Genomic DNA, 16,783 nt, shown 5'->3' with positions numbered 1-16,783 from the left:
AAACCATCCCTATTTTCTCTTCCTTCGTTGTTCTTTTGCAGATCTTTTCCATCCTTATCATATCTCGATTCTTTATTATGTAACTCTTCTCGTACATCTTTCACTTCCCTTGAACTTTTCGCTTGTCTTACATCTCTCGCTTCTTTCCAATCTTGGTGATCTCTAACCTCGGATTCTTTGTTATGTCTCCTGATCCCGACATTTCGCGATTCTCTATTGTCGCGATCATCTTCATATTCTCGACCATGAGAATTATGCGTTGTATTTCCCTGTCGAGCGGTGGGTTTTTTAGAGGAGGAGGAAAGCGGACGATTTGGTTTTGGAGGCGGAGTCGAAGATGACTGAATATCGGATTAGCTCGTTTATCATAGTCTATCGCGATTGAGTGTCCGATAACTCCATTAGCCAGTCCAGTGTTCTACAGCTCAAAGTTCTCGACGTCCGTGAGTGGTTAATCACTTACAGGAAGAAGCTTGTTTAGTGTTGGGGTCTCAGTGGATTGATTCACAATTACTTCAGAAATTATGAAGGTTTAGGGAAGAAAAGGGCGGAGTTTAGATGACGAGCAATGCTGGAAAGACTTTGAACTCACCTGTTGATCTGATGTACGCATAGGAAGATCTTCAGAACTGGGAGTATCATCAATACGTCTTTTCTTCCTTCCCCCGGATAGCTGTCTAGAAGGAGAGCCAGATCGCATAGGGTTAGAAGTGACTCGTTGTTGATGGGCCGTCTGATTATCAGCGAAACCATTCCTCATGAATCCCCCCCTCCTAATCATCCCCAACTCCCAAACCCCGATCTTTAAACAAAGATTCGCCATGCAAGATAGAGATCCAAATGTCCGGGTAACTAAACAAGAGTGAAGCAAGCTTCAACGATGATGAAGATTAGACAGTATGATACTGTACGATGATGAAGACCGATGAGATGTTGACACTCACATTCGGTCCTGGTCCACTCGAGACTTTAGCATCCATGATATCTCTGAACCCTTCGCATAATTTCTCCCACCTCTCCAATTTCTCCCTCCACATTTGTCTTTCTCGATCTACCACAGCTCTCGCTTCTCTCACCCTTTCCACTTCTTCACTGACACTCTTCAACTTATTCTCTAACTCCTCTACGCGTTGTTCAGCATCAGCTAAAGCATCCTCCGTCCGAGCCAGCTGTGATTCCGCAGCGCGAAGAACGGCATTCTCCCTTCGCAGCTCTTCGATTGTGATTTTGTTTTCTTGGAGAGAATGCAAGACGCCTTTGTTGAGAAGAGTAGCTAATTCAAGTTCATTCCGAGCTGTCGTGAGCTCTTCTTGAAGACTCAGAGGTTGTCCTTTTGGTCGTGGCATGGGTGATGTGGTCCAATGGTGTAGGACAGTGAATATATATATGTGGTATCGGTATTGTAATTGGGTGGTACTTCGAGGGTGAGAAGAAAGAAGGCTTGTAAGGGAAAACGGGAAACGCGATGTGATCCGTCGGAAATGCTTATCAATTTCGGTGATCAGAAAAGACACGTCATTCAACTTACTCCCTGGCAATGACGTTGCTCAGGGACATCAAGAACCTTCTCACCCAATCTTCACCTTCTCACTCTCCTCTCAACAAAGTCAATCACTGTGGGTGTACAGATATAGTAGCAAGAAGAGACAATATGTCACAAGCAGGCAAATACCTCAAATCAGCAATGTCAGTGGTGACCCATTTGGAAGAGGGTAAACCACATTCCAGCATCACAGATTGGGTCGAAGTCTTATCTTCCGATAGGTACGATGAGCTCAGTTTGGATGGGATACCAGAATTGGTAGAGAGTATCAATCTACAAGCTTATCAGGGTACAACTGTGAGTTGCCCTTTCTCTCTCATCACAATATTTGCCAATATCGACTAAGTTTTGCCACTGTCGTACATTATTGCGAGGTGTCATCACTTCACTGGTGTTGGTAAATGAGTGACTTGTTGCTGATAGTGCCAGGAAGCCGCCCGGGCCATTCGGAAGAAGCTTAAGTATGGGAATGTCCATAGACAATTGAGAGCTTTGGTTATACTCCGTGCTTTGACCGAAAACGCTGGAAAGGGATTCCAGTTGGGATGGGCGAATTCCCAATTGATGGATCGACTCAAAGATATGGCACAAGATGTGAGTGAAAGTTCGTCAGACCTCTATATCCTCAAGACCCATAAACTCACAAGGAAATGCTCTCTTACTTTTCCAGAATTTACTCGATCCCAAAGTCAAGAAACGCCTCATCATGGTCTTCCACGCTTGGAGCTTGCAATACAAAGATGAGCCTCGGATGCAAAACGTGGCCAACCTTTATCGTCTCTACGGAGGTGGAGGTCCTACTGTTCGCCACGTGAGTGTCTCTTAAGCTCCCCTATTCACCTCACTGAACGATGTGAGTTGACATATCCAGGCGAGTTCCGTCTCCCACACAGCTCCCTCGACGACTCACACAAAGACATCGTCCACCAGCAACCGAGGGGCATTTGCAGATACCGAAGACATTTTCTCTCACGATTGGGCACCTTCAACACGTGGTCCAGATACATACGCTGATTTGGCTGCTGCAAAGGCTGACGCGGAAGCTCGCAAGTCGGAAAGAGAACGTAGGATCCTGATGGAACAACGCGAGGCCGAAATCGAACGAAGGGAGAGAGAACTGAAGAGGAAACAAGAAATGGCAGCTTTGGAATCGAGACGACAGCAAGAAGCATTGGAAGAACAAGAAAGAAGACGTAATCTCAAAGAAGCTCAGAAGAAAGGTGCTTCACAGCCTAAAAGACCAAAGTTCGATTTCGTAAAGGAGAAACCTCAGATTTTGGTTAGCGTGGCAAATGCCATTCAAGCGGCTAACAATCTGGTCAATTCGTGTCGAGTGAGTGTCCATCTAAACTACATTGGCCCATCTGACAATCCTTCTCACACCATAACCATGCATGAGAACGTGCTTCACGCACTCAGGACGGGATTGAAGTTTTGAGTTTGTGACTGACCAGCAGCTAATCAACCGTGAACATGAGACCGTCTTGGAATCACCTAAAGTTCAAGAAAATCTGGACAAAGCCAAAGCTGCTAGACGCGTGATCATACGATACATCCAACTCGTCAACGATGAAGAATTTGTCGGTACTCTTCTCGAAGCCAACGAAAAAGTCGTAGAGGCTATACAACTTTACGACAAGTTGTCCAAACCCGCCGTCTTAGATTCCGACTCTGATTCTGCACCTGAGACTCCTGCAGGGGACAAAGATCTCAAATCTATTAGTAAGAAACTTGAAGCTCAACGTCTTGAAGCGGATCGTACGGGTGAATTACAGAGAATGCAAGAAAGACAGAAATGGGAGAGCGCGAAACGTCAACAACGTCGTGCGCAGCGTCAGCCTACAAGTGTACAAAGTAGGGATTCGGACATTGAAGATTTGCAAGATTTGGATTTCGGTGGTGGACAAGTTGGGGGACAACAAGGGAGAAGAGGTTTACAACCTCCTTTACGACCTGACTCAGATGAAGGGTCTCTTGCTACGGGGTGAGCGACTTGTTTTCTACTCTTCCTGCTCCTCCTCTCGTGCAACCTGTATCTCTTTGACCTTCTCTCTTGACGCTAAATTGGGTTATTTTGTCATGCCCGGCATTCTCGCCATTCATCCCATCCTATCATCTCGTGTGGGCAGTTGTGGTCACCAGCTCATATCAGATCACTATCCGATTTCTCAGACTACGATTCCTCCGACGAAGAATGGCGTCGCGCTCATGGTCAACCCTCCACTTCTCGGTCCGTAGCTAAAGCAGGTCCTTCCACTGTGTCCGCACCTTCGACAAAGAAACAAACCCCTTACGCGCAATTGGACGATGAACCAGTGAGTAAAAAAGGTTTGCTCGATGCCGATGATCCTTTTGGTGATCCATTTGCGGATGATGATGATACGCCTGCTGTAGAGAGACCTAGGATGCAGTGTGAGTGTGATGTTTCTGTCTTCCTCAAATTACGGTATTAACTCCCACTTCCTCTCTCGAAATGAAGTGTCGCTTCCTATGGCGGCTATTCTTTGTCCCGCCATCATTCACAGTTTCCCAAGCGGACGAGTATCTCGGTACTAATGAATCTTTTCTCTGACTTATACTGCATGGGTTTACAGTTTGGAACCCTTTTCCAGGGAACTGGGCATCTCAAAGCGCTCAGGTCATTCGCTGATAGAACAGGGGCCGAGGTGTAAGATGCGCGTTAGAAGATCAAATGATTTTGTGGAAGCCCAGACTGAAGTATTGATTTAGCTCTTTATATTTGTGAAACCTGTGTTTGGGTCAGTTGGTGAGGAATGTGTGCCAGTCAAGTCCGACGTGATATCTGAAGGTACGGTATTGCAAGTTGAGGATGTAATGGCAAAGATTATGCGATGCAATTTGTTCTATTCTTCAAATTTACCTATCCAATATCAAACCAAGAACCCCAACCACCTAATCTACCCTATGTTTTCTTTCCTTCAGGATCATCTCTTCTCTACTACCTCTGCAACTTTCTTCAAACCCGTACTAGCCACATCCCTCATCATACCACTTACCAACCCCAAATTATCTTTTACTTTCCACCAACTTTCCAAACCATCCGCCAACATCTCCATCCTTCCTTTTCCTGTCCCTCTCATCCCTCTTCCCATTCCCTTAGTGAAACTTCCACTCGTCTGTGTATAAATAGGATATGCTCCTGCACCAGACATGAACAACTTTTTTATAGGTCCAATCTCATTTAACAATTCTAAACCTATACCTCTAATCCCATCGATAACTTTACCTCTACTTTTAAAAACCCAATTGAGTTTATCAGTAGCACTTAATAATAAATGATTTTCTCCATATCTTTCTTTTGGATAATCTTTCAAATTTGTCCAACTTCCTATATCTCCACCTAAACTTCTAGCGATTTCCAAAGTGTTTGATAAACTTCTTACATCTGATAAACCCATATTGAGACCTTGACCAGCTAGAGGATGGATGGTATGGGCTGCATCACCTACTAAAACTGTCCTTTGACCTAGATACGAATCGGCGTGTGACATTTTTATAGGGAATGAACCGATTGATTCTTGGGAAATGGATTCGATACGAGGTGGTAAGGTTTGGTCTGTTTGGGTATCGAGTGGAACGGAGTTTAGGATTTCATTGATTTGTTCAGTCAGATTTGCAGTAGAAGGAGGAGAAGAAGAAAGAAGTTGATATATTCTGTTCAAGGTTGTTTCCGGCAAGGAAAAGGCAAAATTAATCATCGTTGTGAATGTTTCTGAAGAAAGAGATTTGAGGGAAGAAGTTATCGAAGGAGGATTATACCAAACTAAAGTACTTGATGTTGCCGAAAGTGGGAGAAAGGCAATAGGACCGGAAGGCAGGAATCTTTGGAATGCGGTGGTGTTCAAATATGGAGAAGAAGGATGATGAAGTGTACAAACTATAGCGTGGGTTGAATAGGGATGACCGTAAGTTTCGATATTTGAGAATTTCCGAACGGGTGAATTAGGTCCATCTGCGCCGATCACTAATCCCGCTCTGATCGTTCTTTCGTTGTTAGGGTTGATTTCTGATGATGTGTTGTGGGCAACGGCGGATGACGATGGGACAGTTGTGGATTTTGAAGGAGTTAGTTGGAGGAAGACGGATTGACCAGAAGATGAAAGTGACATAGAGGTCACTTTGGATGATTCTTGGATTTTCAAGGTTGAGGAATCAGGATCGAGTGAGAGGATACGATGGAGAAGAGCAGTTTGAAGATTTTGATTTTCTGTCATATATGCCATTGGATGTCCTAGAGGGGGAAAGTGAAGTGTTGGAGTTGAAGAAGGAGATGGATTGGCCCATACCTGTTCACATCAGCTATCATTCCAGAATACACCCTGCGTAGCTCATTCTCGTAAACTTACATATTCGTCTAAGAACGCATTTCTCATGTCAGACGAAGGCGTTGTCGGGGAAGATTACGCAGAGAAAGTGAGAGGTGGGACGAAGAAGGAAGGCTCACAATCATTTCTTCAACTGGACAAATTCTAGAATGTTTGATATGTTGCCATGCTCCTATGCCTATTCATCAATGTCTAATCTTTCACCCAGCCTCCCCTTCAACCATGTGAGATGAATGTAGCAGGTGAAGAACTAACTCTCTAACCAAGACTTGTTTTCCGCTGTGATAGACGACACCCTGTTTTCCCATGGCCCTTCTCCGTTCCATATTCTGGTTTTATTCATACTTCCACCTTCTAACAAAAGTATTTTCGAAGTGGCTCGAATGGAAGGTTTAGTTACTATACTTCAGCAATGTCACATTCCTTCAGAAGGAAGACTGACGTAGAGCACAAGCTAAAGCGAGACCGGCGTTGGAACCTCCAATGATGACTATATCATAGGTGTCGTCTGGGGATACTTCTGGCATGGGTTTCTGTGATCGGTCGGTCGCTTGACTTGAGGGGTGAGGGGATTCGGTGGCATATGAACGAAATGGAACTTGACGATTGGGTGTGACATGGTGAAGGGGGGTCACTCTCACAGATCGGATTGATACCTGTGAGTGACTGGCGGTTGAGAACCTTGTGGGCCTTCTCAGGAGACGGCAAGCGAGACGTGTCATGGTAGCTGCTCGATGCAGAAAGTTACTCGTATCACCTGCATCCTGGAGATGGAGGGGTGGAGAGATCGGGAGGAAGTAAATATTCTTTTACATAGTTTATTTCTATTTATCCCACTGTGAGACGCGCCTGATTTTCCCCTGGTTGCTGACCCGGTTCCGTCAACCCGGGCAAGGAGCAAGGAGGCTGGTTCCGTCATTCAACTCTCAACATCACATCCTTACTTGTTTCTTCTATCACTAATCAACACCACTACCTCACACTCCTATCATACTCTGACCTTGCCTCTCTGACACTCCATCCCCACACAGATGCACCGACCATCTCATACTGTCGAGTCATAGCATTCATCATTAGTGTTGACAACTACCTCCCAGACGGCTCAACATGGCCTTACCTCGTAGGTCCGCCGCGTCTTCTGCTTCGTCAGGACCCTCAGCACCCACATCTGGGTATGCAGATGTGGTCGAGTTGGATAGATATAAATTGGTTTGTAATATCGGTAAAGGCTCTTTTGGGGTCATCAGTAAGGTTCAAAGAGTCGAAGATGGGAAAGAGTTCGCTATGAAACAGCTTGATTATAGCAAAATGACCGATAAGGATAGGAAACAGATCTTGGCTGAAGTGTGAGTCGCCTCAACCCAACTATCTATCTTGAACCTTCGCCTATCACACTTTCATCTTTCAACTAGTCAGGCTTTGTCAAGGAGGTCTGCTTCATGTATATGCCTGTCTTGGCCTCATACATGATCAGTCGAAAGGATGATAACTGAACTCCAAAGGGCCATCCTGGAAAGTCTCAAACATCGCAACATTGTTCAACTCATACAAAAAATAAAAGATCCAAAGAACGAACGTATCTACATTGTCATGGAGGTAAGCTATCCTTGGCATAATCATAAACATGTGAGCTGACGAGGGAGTATTGCACGAGCGGTGACTTGGGTTCACTCATACGTAAAGCTCAACGTACCGGTCAACCAATACACGAAGATAAGATATGGAACATCTTCCTACAGATCACTCTTGCTCTACATCATTGTCATTGGCCTGCTGAACGTCCTGCACAGGGACAAAGAGCTGGAAGACCCAGTGGGGGAAGTGATAAGAGTGATGTACCTAGATATCAGGTATTACATAGGGACTTAAAACCGGAGAATGGTGATTTTGATGTTTCTCCCAGCACGACTTACTTCTTCCTCATATCAAAAGCGACGAATTCAATGCTGATGACAGTTTTCCTCTCCGATGATTTTGTCAAATTAGGTGATTTTGGCCTCAGCAAGGATATGGGCAATTCTGCATTCACCAGCACATATGTCGGAGTGAGTCTAATTTGTTGCAGTCGCAAGGTCAGCTAAAAATCAGACCCCATTGTACATGCCTCCGGAAATACTGGCAGAAAACCGCTATGACACCAAATCGGACATATGGTCTCTGGGGTGTCTGGTCTACGAAATGTGTGCTTTGACGTGAGCACGAAATGTTTCCTCGATCCTAGGAAGAGAGTGACTGATGGAACAGTTCTCCATTTTCTACCGCCCAGACACAAGCCGAGTTGATCCAAATGGTCAAATCGGGAAAACTGCCTGCTCTGCCTGGTCACATTTCACCCGCTTTGACAAGGGTCATCAAGGCCATGTTGACGTTGAATGTGAGGTAACAAGCCCGGGTTGGGAGATTGTGAACTGACATTTATAGCCCGTACGACGACCTTCGACCAAGGATTTGTTGGAAATGGACGAGATGAAATTACATCGCAAACTCTTCACCGTGCAAAACCAGTAAGTTTTGACCTTTTCTTGTCCTCTGGGCATCCGACTGTGAATAGCAAACTTCCCATCGCAAGTATGAATAGTGCTTCGGATGGAGAAAGCTAACTCCATAGGACCTCTATATTGGCCACTCGAAAAGGCGAGATTAAAGAATACGAAGAACGGCTGATGGCCCGATCTCAAGCGCTAGAAGAAAGAGAGAAATCTCTAGCTGCACGAGAAGCTAATTTATCCGCTCGAGAAGCAGCATTCGCTTTGAAGGACGAAGAAATCCGTGAGACGCAGAAAAAGATCAACCAAGCTGTAGAGACACTCCGGGGTCAATGGGATAAATTGCGTGAAGAGAAAGAGAAAAATCAAGAATCTATTGGAATGGGTTTACCTGTCCTTATAGAGAACCAACGTCAGCTGAAACCTCTCTTTGTATAAAGGTCCCGCTGACAGTGTAGCACCTCCCATTCGACGAGCTTCCACCGCTCCGAGTAGACCTCTGTTGGAAGAAAGAGCGTAAGCTTTACTTTTCCAGTGATAAAGTCAAGCTCACAAAGTAGGACCATGCCACTTCCTCCTATCTCTCGTCTTTCACGAGCACCAGCATCATACGATGATACACCTTCTAAAATCCCTCTTGCTTCACCTACAGCTATAGAGCATAATTTCAAACCACAATCCACTCCTCTTAGACGAAACGCAACGAAATCACTTGGTAATCTTCGAGCAGCAGCTCAATCCATGCAATCCATTCAAAATCAAATCCTCCCCAATCAACCTCATCAACCTAACCAATTCAATCAATCCAATCCACCACCACCACCACCAGCTCATAATCAACCAGCTCATTCGATGAATAATCCATCATGGTCAGAAAATACTCCTGCTAGACGTATATTCCGACATAACGTACGAACCAGTATAGGTAGTCCTCATGAACTTTATTCAGAAGATATCAGTATGGCCATAGCTACTCCATTACCATCAACAATTTCGAACTTTATTCCTCGTACTAGGAAAAGTTCTATGGTACCTACTACTTCTCAAGAATCCGCTTTATCCGATTATTCAGAAGATAATAATAAACCTTTAGTCGAAAGAACTTTGATACCTGGTCCTATGTTCTCTTATAAAGATATTGCGACACCTATTAAATGGACGTTGGAAGATCCGGATTTACCTTCTCCATTTTTGAGAAGACCTTCTTCAGCTCCTTTGGAAGAACAACCTCGACAACCTTTAGGTGCTATTTCCGTCCAAACTATTATTCCTCTGCAAAATCAGAATCAGAATCAAAGTCAGAATCAGACACAGGGACAAGGACAAGGAAAAGGAAAAGGTGGTTTACCAACGATTAGGAGTAAATCAGGAGGATTGAATTTACATCAACATGTTTTAAAAGTTAATGCAGCGACGGCGGAAGCGAAACGTATGCGCTGAGATTTTCTCCATCACCATGTAATAGGTGATAAGATGACAGAGTTTGAAGTTGTTGGTGTAAACTTTTGATTGCTAAAAGTGATGGTATGGTGATGGGTAGGACGACGGTAGGGTTTTGGAAGATATTTTGGGAAAAGTCTGACCGGATTGATAAGATCCTCGGAAAAGGTAAGATTGAGGAGAAATAGGAGGGGAAGGGAGAAGGAATGTACCAAGTAATCCTGATTGAACAAGTGATAGGTGGACCGTATAGGTAGGGTAGATTGCATGTTTTGCCATTTTCACATGGATATTGGATACTTCATACCACTTTGGCTGATTGATTATGATGTCTCTTAAGCAAATTTTCAATTTCCAATCTCGGTTGATTGCCTTACTTATCATTGAAGGTCAGTGGGAGTAATCTCGAGTGCGAAGCAATACCACTATAACGGACATGAACACTTTGGCGAGGAGAGCAAAAAAAAGTCAAATGTCAGGTTAAACGTGCATATGTATTGGACAACATTGATATTTCCACAATCAACCTGACACACATTATCATCATTTAGTGTGGGTCATACATTGTGATATGAATCAACGAGGTCGACGTTCTTGAGCTTGTTGTTTGATACGACGTTCGTAAGCCGGTCTATCGTTTCTATTTCGTCAACATCTACATCAAGGGTCTTTCCACCAACATGGTGAGTATCAACTTTGAAAGTATTCCTCTCGAAAGATAAGTGGGAATAGGGACTCCATTCAACTTGACGACGAATCATCTGGAAATAATGGCAACGATCACAGAAACCAAAACGACTGTCCCAGCTAAATTGATTCCGCGCCATTCCGGTTTCTATGTTGAGAAAACAAGTAAACGAGTATATGTGATAATAAATATAAAAGATAACAACCATGAAAAGATGGATGAAGTATTAACTTACCTGAACATTTGATACGCATCAACTTGAGCAGGATCAGCAATATTAGCATGATCTAAAAGATCTTGTATACCCAAAACTAACTATTGCACATCAGCTAATCTCAAATCTAGAAAATATGATTGATTGACTGACTTGTTTAATGGTGATACCTGGTTTCCAAGATTTCTCTTCGTCTAGGATAGAAAGACAGATGGTTCCTGATGGATAAACGTTTGGGTGAAATAAAGGTGGATCGAATTTGCCTCATAACGTCAGCTCAAGAATTGACTTTGTAAGAGAGTAACTGACATTTGGGAGGTTTAGCAGGGAAATCTAACATGGTTAGCGTGAGTCTCTGTTCTTGTAAAAATTTTCCAAACAAAAAGTTGATGATTCTTGGGAACGGGGTGGTTGCTCTTGTTGAAATCATTCTCAATCCCATCATTGACAAGCAGGTCAATGTGAAGGCAAGTCTGTTAAAAAGGGGAGAAGAAGAGATTTGAAAAAGAGTTGGGAAAAATATGGGACAGAATAGAGGACAGAAACTTACCATCAGGAAAAGTCATGATAACTTTATAAACCCCTCCTTCCCAATTTGTCTTTTTCTCGTCAGCATCGTTTGACAACCCCCGCAAATTGAACTTCGACGGACCTTGGCGACACCAGGAATACCTACTTCCCATACCATAAGATTCAATGTTCCATCTGCTGCTTTCTGAGGTCTAGCCCAGAAGCCCTGTATGTCAGTCATGGCCACTTCTTATGAAGGCGAGAGGTGTGAGGTGTGGGTGTGTGAGGATGAAGGGAAGAGAGGAGGAGATTAGGAAAGGACTCACATAAGGATGATCTTTTCTCCATTGCTTTCTCTCTTCCGCTAATCTAGCTTGAGCCAGAGCAGACTATGATGGTCAGCTTTATGAAGGTTGGCACTTTGAAGCTTACCATTATTGAGAGAAGAAGAAGATTGGGGAAAGATGGTTGCGAAGTGATCGCGTAGGATGTCTTCTTTACGATAGAATATTCTTTCGACATTCTTTGCATTTTATCCTAGAGTTCAGATGGGCTCGTGACAGAGAGACTTGTGATGACGAGGATAATGCTACAGCACTTGCACCTGACACAAACACCGAGTAGCAGCTACAAGCAGGAGGGTTAAGAGAATCGAAAGTGAGAACCGACGACGATGTCAAGAAGGGTAGTCATACCCGCTACCATCCATTCCACTCATTCCACCGAATCACAACCTTTCGTCTATGATCATACTTCCATAGCCGGCCCTTCGAGGGGACCTTCTTATGGCTCTACCAATGACAATACCAATAAATTGAACGATTGGGTGGAAGAAGATGAGACTCGTCTATTTGGAAATGACATACCTGAGTCAGTGGAAGAGGAATATATGAATGAAGATGACTCTCCTATCATTCAAGGTGAGCTTTTACTCATTATTTGACGTAGGTCATTATTGCAATAATTGACCAATAGTGTCTTGGAGATACATGTCAAGGCTTTACCTATTGGTACCTCTCATATCTCTGATATGGCTTGCTCTCCTCATTCTACTAGTCACGTTCGCTTGGTAAGCTCCACCTCAGTGGGTCAGTATTGAAAACTGATATCTAGGCCTCCTACGGAATACGAACGAACTGCAGGACAAAAATATCCACATCCATTCCTTCCTTGGCCATTTCTCACTGGAATTTTTGCATCATGTACAGTTCAAATCCTTAGAGAACCTATATGGGTCATATCCTCCTTCTTGACTTCTCACCCTACTCCCATGTAAGTCGTACCAACGATGATACGGACATAGCTGATAATAGCTCCACTATCGTACATACGTTATTACATGAACTTTTACGATTATCAACGTTACCGATCATTGTCCCCTCCCCAGTCTCGGGTTTTCACTCTTCATATTATCTAGGATTAGGTTGGGGTACAGCAGAAGTTACTTGGGGAGTGGTGAAAGGATGGGAACAATTAACTTCATATGAAGATATCATGCGATCTCTTCCTTCCCCCAGCGCTTCCCATTCTCCTCTTCTTGAACCTTCAGTTCCCAATACGCAAGGGAAGGATATACAGAGTGTCGTTCCTTCATCTTCGGTGGGGACGGATGTAGAGGAAGATTTGGAATTACAAAGGGAGATGGAAGATGAAGAAGAACTTTTCAAAAAAGTTGATATACTTGAACGTATGCGTGCTCGAAGGGAATTAGAAGAAGTTATTGGTATTCCCTTCCCAGTCAGTCACTTTCTCTTTCTGCTATATGATATAAACTCATCAGGCAGAACATACCATTCCCTTTACATCTTTTATGGCGATTAGACACCTTACTTCTTAATCTTGGTCTCACACTTATCATTTCATCATTCTATTTCAACCCTCGACCGATATATCATCATCCTTCCATTAATATTACAGAACTAGCGACGGTAGCACGAGGAATACCTAGCAAGTGGTTGTGGTTAGCTTGGACATTAGTGGTGATTCTGCATTTGATAGTGAATCTAACTTGGAAAGTCGTCGGAAGAGTCGGTGTGGGGGCTGTGACGTGGGGCGTGAGTTATGACCGTTGAAGAATTGATGAATTTGTGAAGAGAGCTGATGGTCAGGGTTTAATAGTAGCTCTTGGTAGTGTTTTTGCCGGTCTGGGTTGCTGGGGTGGTCTTGTATGAACTCGAGGCCTCTTGAGAAAAATGAAAATATTTAGGTGAGAGTCAAAATGTGCATTGTCTGCTATGTGTGTGAGAAGACAACATCCTGACTTACTTCTGATGGTAGGTCAACAAATCTGACCGGCATGAAACTGGAACCGAAACTACTATCTCGCTATGCAAGATCTACCATCCGACTAGACAACTTGAACCACGTTTGTCAGGTTTGTAGTGGCGAGAACAAACACCGGTCTCTCCCGAAACTCGCTTATTTCTTTTCACAGAATTGGTTCTCCTGTGGGATAGGGAAGCAGTCCGCGGAGGGTGGGTTGGATGTCTAAGGCGATGGCGACGAAGGGGTGAATCGACCTCCCTTCAATCTAATGCGATGCTCGGACTCCGGTTTCACACTCAGTCAAAAACAGGGACTTTAGGACATGAACACTTTGCACCTTCTTTCACGACCCCTCACACAACACAGTTCATCAGTCAAGTGAATACTTATGGATTCGAACAATTTATCTTCGCATACCGTTGGCTCGCTAGGGAGACTCTGCGCGCCGTACAACTCTCGAGAGGTACTACTCTCGAGTACGGAGTCTTATCGGGTACATCGTTCAACAGGCCCCACTCATCTATGGAAGATGCCCCTCAGATTACCAGGAGCTTCACACTGCCTACACAACTCTCTGAGCCATCCCTTACGTCAGATCGGAGGGACGATGGTTCTCAAATGCTTCTGGATCTCCCTTCAAATAGCTCTCCTCCTTCTGCAGTCGTGTCGGAACCGGTCTCTATGGACGAGGTGATGTCGGATTCGCCTCCGGATTGTCAGCAGGGGGCAACTAGACGTGAAGCCACAGAGCAACCGGACATCCCCATGTCTAACGACATATCAAGTACGAGTATGATTCAACCATACACGATCAGTGCCGCTTCAACCACATGTCTTGGTAAACGTCCGCTTGATGGCGAACAAGATGTTTCTGAGGCGAAGCGTTCCCGTATTGACACACCGATGACAGGGCAATGACCGGGACGCCTGTTATGTACGTCTTGATATCGATGCTGATAAATCCTGATGAATCGTGTGTATATTTGGAAGCTGCCTCTTAACTAACTACTGATCCTGAACTCGTATCTCATCTCTTCTATTCTCACCGACCTTCTCTCCTCCCTACTACCACTCTCGGACAACGGCCAGACGAACCGTGGGCGTATCCCGCTCGCTATCACCGACGACCGAAATCGATAGGCCTTCGAAAGAATGTCTGACAAATAAGGCAAGATCCGAGAGGAATGCGAAAACCGGTTTCGGACCAAGACGGACGTAACTCCCTTCATCCTCTGCCCGTCTGGCCGTCGCTGGCCACCAATTATCGAGCTTATAAGATGATTCGATTGGATGGTGGGTCACTTTCTTCCCAGATACGAAAGAGTTTGACAAACATGTCTGCTAGAAACCCCTCGGAAGAAAGTACGATCCCCTCTACAATATACTCCACAACATACTCCCCACCGACTCAGCCAGAGGCCCCTCCTACAACTCCTGATGGCCAAAAGAGCTCTATGACGGACGGGCGACCACCGTGGGACTGGGAGACGTTGAACGCGAGTCTCAATGCCATTGTCATCGGAAACGGAGACCAAACTCGGACACCTCCTGACAAGGCGCCGGCCAGAGCTATACATAGTAGAATAACCTCTTTAGATGGATGGTCAAGTAGTGGCCCTTCACAATTGAATATACCTGATAGTGCTCTGTCATCAGCTGGGCGACCTCAAAACCCAGGAACAACCTCAAGGGCAAGTTTGAAAAGACATAGATCAGGTTCAGATCCTGACGATACAAAGGTCCCTGATTCCCTGCAGCACTCTCGTAAACGTACCCGCTATGTAACACCCCCCAGTACCCCAGATTCGAGGAATTGAAGGAGGGACAGTCCTCCATCCCGACAGCTCTCCCAGCATGATCAGAAGCTATGGCAGCTTTTATCCTACTACTTGATTCAGAGATGTCCTTATTCCATACCGGCGCATTATGTTTAGATATCAACCTTGTGAGAGGAGAGAGTATTATCGACAACTTCTGACTGCTGTCCATGAGTAATTTCACCTCTTTGTAAGAGCATGGATTGCTATTCCACTCACGGTACTCTACTCAGCTTCTAAACGTAGTCGTTCATGCACCGATTGGCCCAAAGATGTTGCGAGTTCCAGAGGCAGGAAGAGTGTGAGAACTAATAGGGTGCAGAGACTACTCAGCGACTCCCCCGCTTTGACCACCGTTGCCCAGTGGGGAACGTGGCTTCTCTACGGAATTTCTCTAGTTTGGAAGTTCCGTAAAGCGGATTCAAGTGGGAGCCGGGTGGCGATCAACAAGTGATGGTCGTCAAGATAAATAGATGATGACTTAGCGCCGAAGGTGGGTGACGGCAATTTTTGATCCGTGGATCACGGGGAAAGTCACTGTCTTGATAAACCGACCTCTTCGCTGTTGTGCCGCTCAAAAACCTTATTCTCTCACAGGGTTTGACTTCGACCGATGATTCGCGAATCTCATGGTTGTCTATCCTGAATCCTGATGATTCTTCGAGAAGATACTGACGACGGCCGGATCTTACGGCCGTCTAATGACGTCTCTAGCACTTTCCTTCTCACCTCTCTCCCCATTCTTCTGGGTGAAAGGTAAAGCTGTGTAAATATGACCTAATCCCCTCAAGTCTCAAGAGGTATAGGGCAAACAGTGGGGCTATGTTATGAAGGCCAAATTGGTGATGTAGAAGAATGGAACGTGTGGGAAGAAGTTGACTAAGAAGTTTTCCCTACCTTTTACGGTCACCGCTTTCTTCAACGTCTAAACCCCGCCCGAATCGAGCTCCTAGTCCCGAAAACGTATATCATCCTGGTTTCCCCATGAATCTGTCCCTCTAAGCTTACAACAGTAAGTAAGACATACATGGCATCCAACATCAACTCGAGTGACACAGCTGTCCAAGTGTCATGACCGGGTAGCGAGCCCTTCTGAACCCCAAACCCCGGCAGGCCCCCCCAAGCCTGTGGGTTTGCAAGTCAGGTACCCTCGGCAGGTATCCACGCTCTCGGAACTCGAACTAGGAACTAGGAACGTCGAATCCTCCGATTCGACCATGGGATGGTTGGCGACCCCAGACCAACCTCTCAGGATGAAACCTGAGCTCAGGGTGAAACCTGAGAAGGGGTGCTGACACCTGCAGCCAGCACACCCCACACATAAGGTGAGAGCCGTGAATCGAACGTCTGACCCGTTAGAGTTGATATTCTGTCATGACCGGGTAGCGAGCCCGCGATCATAAACCGTCCTAAAAGGCTCAATATCAACTCTGCTAGTGAGAGTTGATCTCGCTATAAGTACTGGTCATGACAA

General features: G+C 45.0%; 6 protein-coding genes across 6 annotated transcripts; 4 read left to right on the top strand and 2 right to left on the bottom strand.

Annotated features, from left to right (window-relative positions):
- Window positions 1-1,651: 1,651 nt before the first annotated feature.
- On the top strand, window positions 1,652-4,215 carry TREMEDRAFT_58218 (uncharacterized protein; the record flags this gene model as incomplete). Its single annotated transcript, XM_007001128.1, has 7 exons — window positions 1,652-1,840; window positions 1,973-2,137; window positions 2,214-2,354; window positions 2,415-2,876; window positions 3,001-3,527; window positions 3,696-3,955; window positions 4,202-4,215. 7 exons carry the CDS (start codon window positions 1,652-1,654, stop codon window positions 4,213-4,215), a joined length of 1,758 nt encoding a protein of 585 aa, XP_007001190.1.
- Window positions 4,216-4,488: 273 nt separating this feature from the next.
- On the bottom strand, window positions 4,489-6,611 carry TREMEDRAFT_25006 (uncharacterized protein; the record flags this gene model as incomplete). Its single annotated transcript, XM_007000505.1, has 5 exons — window positions 4,489-5,548; window positions 5,603-5,850; window positions 6,009-6,067; window positions 6,145-6,288; window positions 6,332-6,611. 5 exons carry the CDS (start codon window positions 6,609-6,611, stop codon window positions 4,489-4,491), a joined length of 1,791 nt encoding a protein of 596 aa, XP_007000567.1.
- Window positions 6,612-6,996: 385 nt separating this feature from the next.
- TREMEDRAFT_25026 (uncharacterized protein) lies at window positions 6,997-9,815 on the top strand (the record flags this gene model as incomplete). Its single annotated transcript, XM_007000509.1, has 11 exons — window positions 6,997-7,235; window positions 7,392-7,485; window positions 7,533-7,770; window positions 7,846-7,934; window positions 7,978-8,081; window positions 8,134-8,263; window positions 8,311-8,393; window positions 8,498-8,787; window positions 8,834-8,891; window positions 8,936-9,090; window positions 9,205-9,815. 11 exons carry the CDS (start codon window positions 6,997-6,999, stop codon window positions 9,813-9,815), a joined length of 2,091 nt encoding a protein of 696 aa, XP_007000571.1.
- Window positions 9,816-10,391: 576 nt separating this feature from the next.
- On the bottom strand, window positions 10,392-11,662 carry TREMEDRAFT_58215 (uncharacterized protein; the record flags this gene model as incomplete). Its single annotated transcript, XM_007001127.1, has 8 exons — window positions 10,392-10,455; window positions 10,739-10,818; window positions 10,871-10,980; window positions 11,027-11,050; window positions 11,268-11,316; window positions 11,370-11,453; window positions 11,554-11,616; window positions 11,660-11,662. The coding sequence occupies 8 exons, from the start codon at window positions 11,660-11,662 to the stop codon at window positions 10,392-10,394; spliced, it is 477 nt and encodes a 158-aa protein (XP_007001189.1).
- Window positions 11,663-11,843: 181 nt separating this feature from the next.
- TREMEDRAFT_72640 (uncharacterized protein) lies at window positions 11,844-14,410 on the top strand (the record flags this gene model as incomplete). The annotated part of the gene is made up of 8 exons (XM_007002048.1): window positions 11,844-12,147; window positions 12,203-12,296; window positions 12,341-12,499; window positions 12,541-12,964; window positions 13,012-13,281; window positions 13,336-13,392; window positions 13,505-13,601; window positions 13,662-14,410. The coding sequence occupies exons 1-8, from the start codon at window positions 11,901-11,903 to the stop codon at window positions 14,408-14,410; spliced, it is 2,097 nt and encodes a 698-aa protein (XP_007002110.1). The 5' UTR covers window positions 11,844-11,900.
- A 416-nt stretch (window positions 14,411-14,826) lies between these two features.
- TREMEDRAFT_58213 (uncharacterized protein) lies at window positions 14,827-16,604 on the top strand (the record flags this gene model as incomplete). The annotated part of the gene is made up of 4 exons (XM_007001126.1): window positions 14,827-15,286; window positions 15,543-15,759; window positions 15,795-15,802; window positions 16,393-16,604. 4 exons carry the CDS (start codon window positions 14,827-14,829, stop codon window positions 16,602-16,604), a joined length of 897 nt encoding a protein of 298 aa, XP_007001188.1.
- Between the last annotated feature and the right edge of the window lie 179 nt (window positions 16,605-16,783).

This window comes from Tremella mesenterica (assembly GCF_000271645.1).
Source record: "Tremella mesenterica DSM 1558 unplaced genomic scaffold TREMEscaffold_1, whole genome shotgun sequence".
NCBI lineage: Eukaryota > Fungi > Basidiomycota > Tremellomycetes > Tremellales > Tremellaceae > Tremella > Tremella mesenterica.
This window is presented reverse-complemented; position numbering and strand designations above follow the sequence as displayed.